General features: G+C 32.9%; 1 protein-coding gene across 2 annotated transcripts; it reads right to left on the reverse strand.

Moving 5' to 3' along the window:
• Window positions 1-1,978: 1,978 nt before the first annotated feature.
• On the reverse strand, window positions 1,979-6,068 carry LOC114726124 (uncharacterized). 2 transcript variants are annotated; one of them, XM_028912688.1, is made up of 4 exons: window positions 5,921-6,068; window positions 4,680-4,927; window positions 4,257-4,470; window positions 1,979-4,118 (listed from the first exon to the last, which is right to left on the reverse strand). In XM_028912688.1, the coding sequence occupies exons 1-4, from the start codon at window positions 6,050-6,052 to the stop codon at window positions 3,996-3,998; spliced, it is 717 nt and encodes a 238-aa protein (XP_028768521.1). In that variant the 5' UTR covers window positions 6,053-6,068; the 3' UTR covers window positions 1,979-3,995. The 2 variants fall into 2 exon arrangements, with proteins under 2 accessions (XP_028768521.1, XP_028768522.1); XM_028912689.1 differs by having other exon boundaries at window positions 1,979-4,114; window positions 4,253-4,470.
• Window positions 6,069-15,311: the final 9,243 nt, after the last annotated feature.

Here is a 15,311-nt window from a genome sequence, read left to right on the forward strand (position 1 = left end):
ATAACATAATTTTCTATTTTATATTTTATATTTCTAGGTTGAACAACACATACTTGCTTTTATAATTTCGTTCCACTTTTTTTAATTTCATTCCCAGAATAAGGAGTCACGATGCACATAATTCCATTAGAGTCTATATTGATCTTCTATACCAACATTTGAATGACAAAAATTAATTACAACAAGCTAGCAATTCAATGTTCTTAAATTTGAAGTTTACATTAACTTGATTTTTATAGTATATTATTATGGAGTTAAATTATTTTTTTAATATACTATGGAGTTAAATTATTATACATTGATGTAAAATTCTTCAAGAATGATGTTCATTATAAGAATTGTTAATATCCCACTTTACCGCCCTTTTCCTCTCCTCTTTCGTAAAGCATGCCTGTAGGAGTACTGGGATCATATTTAATGCGCATTCCAGTCAGTGTAACTGTATTACTGTTGACAACTAAGCAGAGGACTTTACCTTTTTATCGAATAATTCTCGAGTTGGGAAGGAGGCTTTTACATGTTGGGACTCTCAAGACGATGCTCATTTCTTGCCAGAAAGTTTACAAATATAAATCAATAAATCCATTTGTTCATGTATTGACGACGTAGCCTCTTATTCAAAAAGAAAGAATGCAAGCAAGCAAGCAGGCCTACAGTGGGAAAGTAACACTGCTAGAGTAATAGGAGGATACCTATGTTTTAGGGGGAAACAAAAGAGTGATTAATTGTAATGTTGACCATAAAGGATTTATAGTATAACTGAGAGGTTTGGTCAATAATGTTGCCTGTCACTGGTGCCTTTTGCCCCTAAAATGTGACCACACAATGCACTTTCTTTTTGTTTGGCCAATTACACAACACACATTGAAAACAACAGAACTCAGAACGTCCATTAAAACAAGCACAACAGAGAAACTCGGACCAGTAAATGATCCTCATGCTCGTGTGCAGAAACAAGTTCAAGGAGGCAGTGATCATATTCACAGCCACAAATAGGCAATCTACCAATGACCAGTAGACGTAGTTAGAGTTGCCAGAGTCAAATTCAATATATGCACCTCTTTCTCTTTCTAAAATTCTGATTGAAGAATCCAAATCTGGTGGAGAAAAGAACAGAAAAAGACTCAAAATATTCTGCCATAGAAATGAAATCAGAACATTGCTTTTTTGTTTCATGCTTTCCTGTATTCCGTTTCCATTAAGTGAACAGATGCATGCACAGTGTAATGAGACTTCAGAGAAAAGCATCGTATGTCAAAGCTAAGAACTAAGTTCCCAAGAACTTGGTTGTGGTCTGCCAATTCGTAGGAAGAAACAGGAATGGAAGAGAAAATTGTCAATAGTAGGAGGTGCTCACAGGATTCGTAATATAAAGATAACATAATACATTCAATAATTGAGAGGGATATTGAAAGGAAAGAGAAAACTGTTATCTGCTCAAACGTTGATTTGGATCACATTGAATACATCTGCGAGCAAGTCAACAGCTATCTCAGCAAACAAAAATCAAAGTACGATCACATGGCATCTAACACAAAAATTCAAATATTACAAGATCTTACTTTCCCTATTTGAAAAGATGAACTCCTAAACGAAAGTCAAGCTCAGTGAAGGTGCTTCAGATTAGCCAAAACAGTATATTGGGGTGGGTAAAATAAGTCAAATACCTCCCTGCAATAATCAGGAATTATTGAAGGCCTCCAGCGATGATGCAACAAGGGATATAGAGCAGTGGAATTGTACTGTGACTGGGCCAAAGTCAACAATGAACGTCACCCACACAGTAACATCATCTAGCAAGCTAAACAAGCACTTGGCAGAAATTGGCAGACATATACTAAGTTCATGAACAAAGAAACTAACCAATGTCCGAATATGCTAGCTAGAATATTTCATGACATAGACATTGATTTTTGTCCCTAAGATCAACTCCCACCTCGCCGTACAAAGTTGGTGGATGATGATAGAAGAGATAGGATTTGGCATGAACCCATGCAATATGCTTCTTTATTTGACTGAATGAACACGTTTATATTTTTTCAGAAAAAAAATTGACAGTCCATGAATTACAGCACTTGTTGCAGACGATAGGCACATAATTGATAAGCGTTTATTCTTACAGCAGAGTTATGGGGCTGCCTCATGACTTTAAAACGCGCTTGGGACAGAGGACATCGGAAGGCTGCCATACACAGCGACTGTGTTGAAGCTATTCAACTGATTTGGTCGGACGTTCCTGAGACCCACATGGACTGGCAATTGATACAAGAAATCAAGAGCATGCTTGCGAGAGTGGGCGTGCAACTCATCACTGTTAAAAGAGGGCGTATGCAGATGGCAGACTTGCTCGCAAAGAAAGCGTTGAGTGAAGCAGGAGGCCTGCTTCTTTTCAGCCCAGAAAGTTTAACTACGCATCTGGAAGCTCCTCCGACTTAGTTGTTTGCTTTTGCTTTCCGTTTGCATCATGGCAATAATTAATCAACATCTCATAGCTTTAGAAAAGATCAGCAATAGCCCCTAACGCGATTTGAACCAGCCAACAGTCACAACCATCTCACTCAACATTCAACAATAACAGACTCGATCAAAGAATTGGAAGAGGAAGACATTATCCTCTATGCCCAACTTGACCTGGCTCATTTTGGCTCTGTCCGGCTAGTTTCTCAGGTTACTTGGGTAGTGTGCAGTATTGACTACAATTATTTACTCAACTAAACAGGATGCCAAGAAAATGCCAAAGAGCCCAAACGCAGTCACAACATACAACTTTGTAGAGCGAAAATACTCTGAAGGAAATAAAAATCAGAACAAAAGTCAATAATAGTTGGGTTAAGTGGAAGGCACTTAATCCTTTTAAAGAAAGTCAAGACTTAAACTTTGTGGATAGAAAAAACTATGCTGGAAAAGCAACCTCTAAATGACTTCAAGAATGATATAATATAACCTAATAGTATGATATATAATTGTAATTAATTAGGAAGCAAGTTGGTTAGAGTTAGTTAGTGGAATTAGTCAATGGATCCCTAGGCTTATAAATAAGAGGGGTTGGACAGATCGTAATGAGGCTATGAGAATGACAATGAGTCCAGTGAATGAAGTTTCTCTCCTAATTCTCTCTTATCCCTTTCTGTTCTCTCTTTCTCCCTCATTCTCCTTCTCTCTCCATATTTGACACTCATTCCCAACGTTTATTTTGTATTATAGTACTACATATTGGATAAATGCAATAAAAAAATTGAACAAAATTGAGAATTTAATGAAATCCATACTCAATAATAATAATTGCTTATATGCAGAATCAGTGAACATCACAAAATCATTTAAATAGTGAGGCTCGAGCTTGTTAGCCTGAGGTTCGATCAGTATATGAGAACATGAGATGGACTGATGATACCTCGCCTTGCCAGTGTCCTCATGGAACTTTTTATAAACCAGTTCAGAAATATCAAATTACATTCAACTTTTTTATTGCCTATTTCAAAGTTGAAATGGTTAACTAAGATGTTTACGGCAGAATTGTTTTATGGTTTTCAAGATAAGGAAACAAGTAAGAAAAAGATAGAAACATATAATCTGAACAGAATACAACAGAGACAGTCATAATATATCTCCCTAAACTAGAACTTCCTCCTTCAGTGTTGCATAATCTTTCATGCAACTCACACCAAAATAGAACAATCATGAGAAAGACAAGAAATCAGAAGTTGGATGCATCACCCAAGGCAACAAGCATCACATTAGAGTTTTGGGCATCGTAATGTTCCAACAACAACATGAAGTAAAACTAAAACTGCAAAAATTTAATTACTAGTTCTAAGTGTTTATCCGGCAGAAAAAGATCAAAGGCATGAATCTCCACACGGAAATGAATTTCCGCAGTGCACCAACATTAATAATCATGATCATAATAATAATAATTTTCGTTGAGTGATCAGCTAATAAGGATAAATCCTTAAAGGATATAGTGTCGTCTGGCAGAAGATATATGCCATTCGTCAAGCAAATACTATGTCTGAGCGGAAAACATATTTGACACCCTTTGTGACATTTCTGGCTTCATGCAACAAGCATTTATCTCCGTGAAGGTGCAGGAGAGCCATCCCTTCAGTAGGAGTCACCTATAAAGTCAATTTTGTATTAAAACTCAAATCATAGAGCATATTCCACAATTTGCAGGAAGTAAAATTTTGCCATCACTATGAAGGGGAAAGGAAATATGCATATCCACATTTTTATTAAGAAAATGACAGATCTACCTCAGCCACAACACTATTTCTTGAACCATAGAATACAGTTTCTCCTCCTGATAGGGGATCAACAGACAAATCGCCTGGCTTTTTTGTCGCATTTTTGGGACTTGATTTAAGGCCACCACTCAAATACACAAGCAACGTGTAATAAGTGCAATTTCCTTCTCCAAGATCAACACTTTCATCAATATGACGTCCAAAACGTTGACCAACGTTGTATCTAAAATGCAGAAGTAGATGATCATTAGCGATGGTAATGCATCTCATTTACCTCAACACCGAATTCATGGAGATAATATTTGCTATTTGTCAAGGAGACTACACCAAATACACAATCTGTGTCCTGAAAAATCTTTTATTTATTTATTTTTTCTTTTTTTTTTTGGCCGGGGGGGGGCATCAAGGTAGTCAAGAATATGAAATACCAACCTGTAGAGTCTTATATTAGGATTTAGACCAACAGCAACCTTCCCTCGTATTCTTATATCAGAAAATACTTTGTCAAGTCCAGACTCCCAAATTGTATCTGCAAGTGCAGGGTCGTGAACAGAAATTCGATCATTATCCCTGTAAGCTTCACCTTTAGTTGGACCAAGACTCCCTTGATGAGAAAAACCAATTGCTTCTGCAACTTTAATGAATGCCTTCGATTCAGCGGATGAGAAAAAACTCTGAACCTGAAATCTTGAAGAGAAGATTAACAAAATAAGAAGACTTTATGGAGAGAAAAAATCTGAACCTGAAATCTTGAAGAGAAGATTAGAAAAGTAAGAAGAATTTATAGAAAGATTTTAACCGATGCATGCGTGGCAAATGAACAAGAGTTTTGCGAACCTTTTATTGGTTTCAGAACACCGAAAATTTGCCTCTCATCTTAATTATGTGGATCAAGTTGAACAGCAATGTCAAAAGAAAAATAAAACACAATGGGACAACCAATAATAAAACAAATTAACCTCTTGGCCCAATCTTCAACTCAACATCATCATCAAGGTATGCACCAATACATGGTTGATGTTCCTCCTTACAACATGAATTGCTGCCATATTTGCGGTTATGTTATAGTACATACATGATGGACTTTCACATCGACTGGACATTTTCCCTCGGCCATCCTAAATTTTGTAATCCATCGCTGATCCTAGCTCTCAAGGGCAAAGGCAGCCTTATACAAGGGCTTTTCCATTTCCAGTTCTACAGGGCCGGCGGAAGAAATTCTTACTAAATTTGAAGCTATCCACGGCCTATATCTACATTCCACTCAGTAAACAGCATAGAGAAAACATACGCGCAAGGAGTAGCATCCTTTAATATTTGTTATTTTTCATTTTACTGCTGCTACAAAACCCTCCGATATGATCTCATTTTTAAGCAGCTGGATTGAAATCCTAATTAAACATTTACTCTTCTTATGGTCCCCATTCTGATATGAATTTCTGAGAATTTAAGCATTAAAGTTAGCTATGGTGAGTATTATTGTTCTCAATCAAATGAAACATGGAAGTAGACAACTATGTGATAGTGAATTGGATCAAACGCAGCTCACGTATCTCATAATTATCTTATGAGACCCAACCAAATTTTACAGAGCAAAGATCAAGCTAAGATGTCGAACACAGGCATGTCTGCAAATACAAAAGATTTTCGAGGGTGTAGGTCAAAATTCCTACCGTGAATAGATCGCTATCTTTGAGCCGAGTAATCTGGAGATTCTTTTTTGGCTTGATGACAGGCCATTTCTGTGCTGTTTTATTCGAATCTTTCTCCTTCCTGTCTCCCATTTTTCTCTTCTTCGTCAGCATTTCAGCGTGTTCGCCATTAGCTTATGGGGAAGGGAACCATCAATATTCAACAATATATTAGTCGGCAAAAAAAATAGGGAAAATTTTATTTAAGGACTGCGTAAGGGAATTTATATCAGTCAACCCCCAAAACATTCTGAAATATCATTATAAGACTAAGAAACCAAATTGAAATTAAAATTAAGAATAAGATTATAATAATACCCCTCACTTTTATTTTTTAAAAAAATAAATATTAATAGACATAATTGTTCGGGCAACCAGAGTTACAGTAACGGCCACCGGAGGTCCGATCGCCGCATGAGGTTGGACCTCCGGTGGCTGTTAGTATAGCTCTGGTAGCCGGAATTTTTTTTTTTTTAAACAAGGTGGCCAAGAGAAGGTTTGAACCCATAACCTCTTGGCTCACCAAAAGTAATGTAACCACCAAGCCAAGCAAGTCATTTAATCATGTAATGCAAATAAAAATATATATAACAAAACAAACACAACTGTCCAAGTATAAGTAAACAAGTGAAATTATACGATTTACAAGTGAAATTCATCAATTTACAACAAAAATTAGACAATTTACAAATAACATAATAAAATTTACAATCCCAAATGCAAGTGTTTAAGTGCAAATGAACAAGTGAAATTTAAAGATTTACAACAAAAATTTATAGATTTACAACCTAAATTTGGCTATTCACAAGAAATACAAGAGAATTGACAACCCACAATGTAAGTGTTTGAGTATAAGTGAATAATTGAAATTAGACAATTTACAAGTGAAATTCAACAATTTACAATAAAAATTAGGCAATTTACATATAACATAATAAAATTCACAACCCCAAATGCAAATGTTTAAGTGTAAATGAACAAGTAAAATTTGAAGATTTACAATAAAAGTTTATGGATTTACAACCCAAATTCGGCTATTCACAAGAAATACAAGAGAATTCCCAATCCAACATGTAAGTGTTCGAGTGTAAGTGAATAATTGAAATTAGATGATTTACAAGTGAAATTTAGCAATTTACAACAAAAATTAGGTAATTTACAAATAATATAATAAAATTCACAACTTCAAATACAAGTGTTTAAGTGCAAATAAGCAAGTGAAATTTGAAGATTTACAACAAAAGTTTATGGATTTACAATCCAAATTTAGCTATTCACAAGAAACACAAGATAATTCACAACTCAAAATGTAAGTATTTGAGTATAAGTGAACAAGTGAAATTTGAAAATTTACAAATGAAATTCAGCAATTTATAACAAAAATTTGACAATTTACAAATAACATAATGGAATTCACAACTCCAAATGCAAGTGTTTAAGTGTAAATGAGCAAGCGAAATTGTCGAAGTTTACTTGTAAATCTATAAACTTTTGTTGCAAATTTTCAAATTTCACTTGCTCATTTACACTTAAATATTTACATTTGGGGTTGTGAATTTTATTATGTTATTTTTAAATTGTCTAATTTTTGTTGTAAATTGCTGAATTTTACTTATGAATTGTCTAATTTCAATTGTTTACTTACACTCAAATACTTACATTTTTTGTTGTGAATTCTCTTGTATTTTTTGTGAATAGTCAAATTTAGGTTGTAAATCCATAAGCTTTTGTTATAAATCTTTAAATTTCACTTACTCATTTGCACTTAAACACTTACATTTGGGGTTGCAAATTTTATTATCTTATTTGTAAATTGCCTAATTTTTGTTGTAAATTGCTGAATTTTACTTGTAAATCGTCTAATTTCATTTGGTTATTTATACTTAGACAGTTGTATTTGTTTTGTTATATATATATATATATATATTTATTTACATTATATGATTGAATGGTTTGCTTGGTTTGGTGGTTACATTATTTTTGGTGAGTCAAGGGTACTGGGTTCAAACCTCCCCTTGGCCACCTTGTTTTTTTTAAAAAAAATTTCAGCCACCTGAGCGCTGACTGCCGGACCTCCGATGGCCATTACTGTAGCTCCGGTGGCCGGAACAGTTATGTCCATTAATATTTATTTTTTAAAAAAATAAAAGTGAGGGGTATTATTGTAATCTTACTCTTAGTTTTAATTTCAGTTTGGTCCCTTAGTCCTGCAGTGATATTTCAGAATGTTTTGGGGGTTGACTGATATAAATTTCCTTCTGCGGTCCTTAAATGAAATTTTCCCAAATATATATATCTATAAATATATATTTATATATATAACAAAGAGAGAAAAATAACAACAATGTCCAATTAGTAAATACTGAACCATATGTTTTTTCATAAAAAGATAATTATATTTACTCCCTTCTTATGAGAATTAAAATATGCATTTGGTTTTTTGTATAAAATTATAATTCAGTCCTTTAATTTTAAAAATTATATTCTTACTTATTTAGTTTTAAAATTCTTGGTGTTAAACTTGATACTTCTCCAATCCTTAATATATAACATAATTATTGAATTAATTTTGATCCTAAATATAAAACATATTTTTCATATTTATTAGCTTTTCCTAAATTATTCCTGTAATACTCCTTCAACCATAGTCAAGTAGAAGAGAGAGAGAGGATATTAAGAAAAATGATTATGGTATTTTAGAAAAAATATATCATATTTCTTATAATTAACTAACTTACCTAAATTTCTTAATCTAATCAAATTAGTTAAATAGGTCTTATATTAAAAACTATAGAAGTATACTTGTATTTGAGAATGTTTTATCAATATTTAATATCTCAATATTATCATATTTTGTTAATAGTTTTAGGATCAAAAGAGCGTATAATTTTGACTGAAACCTTTTATAAGAAGATCTATAATATTTAATTTAAAAATATAATAAATTATTATTATTAAATATTGCGTGCTGAAATGGATGCTACGAGCTGTTTAAAAAATTATGTTTTTTATTTAAAATATTTAATATATAATTTTAAACATAATAATGTGATAATATTTTTTTTGCCATTATAATAATATGATGATAAGTGGGAAAATTCCTTTAAAAACATTTAAATAACTCAAATCCTTATTTCGGCCATTAAATTTATTAAACCTTTAATCAGGTTCAAAGAGGGATTTAAAAATTTTATAAAATGACCCTAGTGTCCCTTTTATTAGAAACAAAAAGAATTCTAAATTAACATGTTTTATTTCACAATTAATGTATTTCAATTCTAAATTAATAATTTTTGTATCCATAACACACTTACAGTGAGTTTTTGAATAACATTCATGAAAATTAATAAGTTTAATCACACAGTTAAAAAGTTTAAGTTCTAAATTAATAGCTTTGTATCTCCATAACAAATTTGCAGTAAGTATTTGAATACAACCTTAAAAATTTTAAATCAATAATTTTTTTGTCTCCATAACAAACTTGCAATAAATATTTGAATAAAACTTAATCACAATATAACTTTAAAAATTAACAAGTTCAATTTCAATACTAAATTAACAATTTCTAATTCATAATTCATAATTCATAAGTTTCGATCTCCATACACAACAAAAAATGCCCATTCAAAATATTCATCCTCCAATACAATTAATTTCAGCATGAGTTTGGATTTTCACCAGTGGCACAAGTTTTCTTGTTCTGGAATTATTTGATTCACGTCTCTTAGTTGTTGGCCATCCAAAAGGTTGACTTATGTGAGGTGATTGGAGGAAGATTTGGCCTATTCTATAATTATTAACATTTGGAATTATTTGATTCACGTCTCTTTAAAAACCCTCTCCCTAACAAAAACCCACGTCATTATTCCAAAATAGTAAAATACTCACAAACAACATATTAGCACATATAACAAGTAGAAAGTGATTACCTCTCGTCAAAGCAATAGTAAGGATTACTACAAGGTCAATTCTTTGCTTAACCAATAATTAATCTACACAATTAATATGACCACATATTAATATAAGCTAATTAATTAATAATTAAGCTTATATATTAGTTAAATTCCTAATTTAATTTAATTTTTACTCTAAGTATCCACAACTTTCATGACCCAAAATTAAGTATTTTATAGTTGATTTATAATTTTCTAACAAGCCAAATTATTTATTTACATCCTCCAACTTATTTACTTTAATAAAAAAAATTTCAAAATTTTCAAATATGAAATTACTATGTTCTAAATTCTAAAAATCTCATTTGAAATTTAAATCTCAAAATTGAACCATAAAAAATTCAATAGTACCTCAAATATTTATAAATAAATAATCTAATCAAAATTTTAATGGTATGACTATCATATATATATATATATTCATAAATAATAAAATTTTCAGGTAAAATAATTATTTTAAAACCTCCAGTCACCCAATAAATAAAACTAAACCGTTTAAAATCTCAATAATATGCCAAACAACCCAAATAAATTATTTAACTTAATTTTAATAAGTATAAATATGATATCTCTCATAAATAATAGATTTTTCAACTCAAGATTAATTTTTTAAATGCTAAAACCAACAAATGGATAAATCTAAACCGATAGAAATGATCTACTATAACATGTTTATAATATTGTAGTTAACACTCATCAAAACTAAATACTTGCTCCAAACTCTATACTAAAAAATTTTTCTATGTAACACAAAATTACTATTATTAGATATATTTGACTGAGTAGAATAACTTTCACGAAAGAAATTTTATAATTAGAAGTAGTTTTACTTGCCAAAATAATTTGTCACGACGGAGAAAGGAATAGGAGAGAGTGGGATGCTACAACAGGGAGAGAGAGGGGGGAAAAGAAAAATGACGAGTGGGTGCGGTAAAAAGAAAACATTTGGGGTAAATTGAAGTTAAAGACCCTCTTTGAAACAGAGAAAATAACAGTTTAGAACCCTTTTTTTTTAATATTTAAATCCTTGGGATAAACAATTAAGATATTACAAAACTTATCCTTCAATGTTATACACATAGCCTGTGCAGTTTTATACTCTTCAAACTCACATTATGTCATCAGCCATGGCACTCAGAAGCATGATTCTTACTATGCTGTTTTTCTTCTTCCAAACCTGGTAGGCCTCTTGGTCTCTCCTATGTTGGGCCATAATCTCAGCTTCGGGTTCGACCATAACAGCTGTTAAAGGTTTAATAGCATCTTGTTCCTTTAAGATGTATTGAACCTTTTGGTGCCAAATATCCCAGTTGTCCCCATTAAGATTTCCTCTTTTATTGAGCTTAGCAATAATGTTTTTAGTTGCCATTTTCAGTTCTGTGACAAATCTATCTCATATTATTCTACGTTCTCTCTACAAGAGAGATGTACCATAGAACATTTTAGTTATATAGCACAATGAAGTATACAATGTCATATTTATATTATTCTTGATTAGAAAATAATGGCACTGTAAGATCCATGATCAAGAGTACACATTTGTATCTCCCATCGCACAAATACAAGCAATAATCATTATGTTCTATCAAGAATTCTATATAAGCACTTCAGTAAAATTGTGACTCTTAGAAGTCTCATCTCCTAAAAGCTCCCACTTATAAAAAGTATACATAGATTACTCACAATAATCATTTAACAATAATTTAAATATTTTCATTGAATGGAATAAGACGTTTAGTCTATTTACAATTCATGAACTCAAATCCTTAACATAAGAAACATTAATAAAACAAATACAAATATTACATCATTTGATATGAGTACAACAATATTCAAGCATTGCTTTCCCCAGCTTTCTAAGTTTACGTGATTTGGTCATTGAAGATAACTTGCCCTTTGATTGTCGCTTTGGGGTTACTCCAAAAATTAACCGAATTAATGCAATATAGTGCAAAACTCGGGTCGTTTCACTTTAAAGAGCCGAAAACGAAATTAAATCCTAATAAATAAATGCAAGTAACCTAAACTATAAAAGGGATTTTTGATTTGAGTTTGAAAAATTGCTAACTAAATGCCTTGAATTAAATTGAAATTAAAATACTTTTTTTTGTTATTTTCTTTTATATAAAAGATGATTGAAATAACTGAAGATGAAAGAAATGAAAATGAGACACACAAATAACACTGATGATAATCAATCCTCCAATTCAACAATATAGGCAATCATCACTCTAAAAGATGTGGGAGTTAAAAACAATGAATTAAGAATTATAATTAAGCTTTTAATCCAACAACCGACCCACCTCGAGTTGCCACAAAATATTTTCCTAAAATCCCAACTTACTAACTGCAACCAGAATAGTAAAATGGGATTAAGGATGCCAAAAACCAATATCCAAAATAACAGAATTAAAACTAGTAAGAGACAATATGATCCAAAATTCTAAGCCACCTTAGAAAATCACGATATATTAACTCCAAAATCAATATAAATGTCATAACCACAACATCATAATTGAAATCAAAGCTATAAACAACTCAATGTCAAATGCTAAACAGTAATCCAGCCACAAAAATCTCCACAAATAATCAGATTTAACAATACAAAATTTTTCTAATAATGAGAATAACTATCCTAAGACCTAGGAATTGTTAAACAATTATTAGACAGGAAATTAAAGCAACTAAAACTCCCCCTTGATGATCTAAGCTCCTGCCATTATTGTTGAATTAGAAAATTATTAAGCTCTAGCCATGGATTGCCATAACAAATGCCACAATCAGTATTTTGCTGCAGGATCCCATGGAAGAACGCAGGCGCCGTCGACTCGTGCTCGCTGGTGTTCTGGTGTTCAGCTTCCGCCACTCCAGCGTCTTCTGTTGCGCCGTCCGTGTTCGTTCTCTGGTCCTTTTCTCCAGCCGCGCCCAGCTTGCTCTCCGGATTGTCCTTCGTCTTCGCTCTGCCCTCCAGCCGCCTCGCGTGTGTGTTCAGCTCCGTGCGGCGTGTTCGTGTGTGTCTCCTCTGTTTTCGTTCGGCCGCGCCTCCAGCTTGCTCTGTTTTTCTCTCGCTGCGCCTCCGCTCGCGCCTTCCGTCTATTTCTCCGCCCGGATGAAGAAGCAGATTGTATATTAGGAATATTAGGTTGGGCAAAACGCAACGTTTTGCCCCCACCTTATTATTATTATTATTATTTTCTTTTAATTTATTTTAATTTTTTTTTATTTTTGAATCTTCCAAGAACGTGCAAGCAAAATTCAAGGATAAGGTAGCATTAATTGTTCTCAAAAATCAATTAGTTACAATTAAACCAAAATATGACAATTTTGCCCCTATAAAATATTAATTCAAAATAAAATATATTAAATCAATTAAGGCAAAAAGGGACCAATTAAGCTGAAAAAACTCATATAAAAGATACCAAAATATATAAAAATAATTGAGTTTGTCAGTCATAAAGGAGGATAATAATTCTATAAACCAAATCTAGTAAGATTTCCTTATGGGTTTGCTTTTGGGCCTGCATCTAACCCTTATTACTCTTATATATTCCATTATGACTTTAAGGTAGAATTCGGTATTCTTCTTATTGGTCATGTATTGGGTGTAACTGGGGAGCACGCCATTGACACCTTTTATATTTGTTAGTTTGGCTGCATCTCTTTCAGCTATACTCATAGCTAAAGCAGGGCTACATGGTTAATTCACCTCTTCTCCTTTCTCAACTTTTGATTCATTGGGAAGAACAAGTGAATCTGTAAAGACCAAGTGAGGTTCCTCACGAAGGGGTTCAATGGGGAACAAGGTTTCTGACTCAGGTCTAAAATCTTCGTAGACCACTTGAGGTTCCTCAGGTAGCTGTTCTTCCATTAACTCCTTTGAGTCTTCTTTAGGGAATTCATTGAGATCATCAAGATCCTCTTCAGGGTCCTCCTCAAGTTTATCATCCTCTTGAAGTTCTTCAGGATCTTCTTCTTCAAGAAGTTCCGCTTTCGAACCATCACTATGAGGATCATGTTCTGGAATTTCATCGTTGAGGAATAAGAAGTTTAAGGAATCATATTTAGTTATTTCAGTGCTGCTTGAATCCCCTTAGCTCATTTTTACCTGGGAATTAAATAATATAGATTATTAGAAGTATTCGGAATTTTTAACCACATAAAAATACCATAAATGCACTGAAATACTTAAAAACATATTCAAAATTGCCCTAAAAATAGGCAAATTACATATTAAAATGAAGATCTCAATTTTTAGGACTTTTAAAGACAAACCGCACCTCAAACAGAGGTCCCATGCTCCCTCACGTGCCCCTAGAAGACTAAAATATGAGAAAATGAAAAACAAATTTGGAAGCCCAGTCATACTATCGGATCGTGATGTTCAACGAAGATTTTGGACCTGAGTCAGAAAATTTGTTCCCCATTGAACCCCTCCGTAAGGAACCTCACTTGGTCTTTATAGATTCACTTGTTCTTCCCAATGAATCAAAAGTTAAGAAAGGAGAAGAGGTGAATCAACCATGTACCCCTACTTTAGCTATGAGTATAGCTGAAAGAAACGCAGCCAAACTGACAAATATAAAAGGCGTCAATGGCGTGCTCACCATTTATACCCAATACATGATCGATAAGAAGAATACCAAATTCTACCTTAAAGTCATAATAGAATATATAAGAGCAACAAGAGTTAGAGGTAGATCCAGAGGTAAAACTATAAGGAAATCTTATTATTGGGCCTGGGCTTTTTTGTTTCTGGACTGCAAAAAGAAAAAACACTGACAGGGAAAAAAAATTTATGGGCCGAATAGATTTTGGGGCTTCGTTTTTTTTTAAATTGGAGGAGTGAGACGCCTCCAGGAAAAATGACGCCGTTTTGTGTGGAGGTTGTCTTCAACTTCTAGCCGAGTCATCCAAACCCAGTTTCTGTAAGCAGGTCAGGTTCGTCAGACCCGAAACCTTCTTTTCCCCATAACTTTGCTGTTTGATGTCTAAATTTCGCGTTCTATATATCGTTTTCTTCATTTTTTCCGTCCTATACATAATAGGATAGATTTTGGGGCCTAAAAATTTGATTTTAAAGGGACCCAAAAATGAAAATAGAAACTACCAAAAATGATTTTTGTATATAATGAATTTCATGGAGGCAAAGAACAACCTAGCATATCTATTCACAAATATAAGTCACAGAGAATAATATTACTGAAAGTAAAAGAGAGGATTTGCATAATATATTGTGAAGCAAATCTCATCCGAATTGTTACTCAAGGAAACAAGAAAATAGAGCAGTAGAAAAATTGAACACAAGCCATAGAAAAATCAGGCTCTGATGCCAATATAAGATTTCGGGCATACCTGGAAAGTCCAACAATCTCAGATAGCCATGCAGAGATCCGGTTACAATGACGAACTCAGATCTTTTG

The sequence above is a fragment of the Neltuma alba genome, unplaced genomic scaffold, assembly GCF_004799145.2.
Source record: "Neltuma alba isolate B1F8T4 unplaced genomic scaffold, ASM479914v2 tig00012343_pilon, whole genome shotgun sequence".
Taxonomy (NCBI): Eukaryota; Viridiplantae; Streptophyta; class Magnoliopsida; order Fabales; family Fabaceae; genus Neltuma; species Neltuma alba.

What these genes read in the sequence shown, in the direction of transcription:
- LOC114726124 (XM_028912688.1), bottom strand. Translation starts at nt 6,052, where the DNA reads ATGCTGACGAAGAAGAGAAAAATGGGAGACAGGAAGGAGAAAGATTCG. An exon ending in CCTAATATAAGACTCTACAG is followed by an intron (nt 4,471 to 4,679) that starts GTTGGTATTTCA and finishes TCTGCATTTTAG; the next exon opens with ATACAACGTTGGTCAACGTT. An exon ending in GAAATAGTGTTGTGGCTGAG is followed by an intron (nt 4,119 to 4,256) that starts GTAGATCTGTCA and finishes TTGACTTTATAG; the next exon opens with GTGACTCCTACTGAAGGGAT.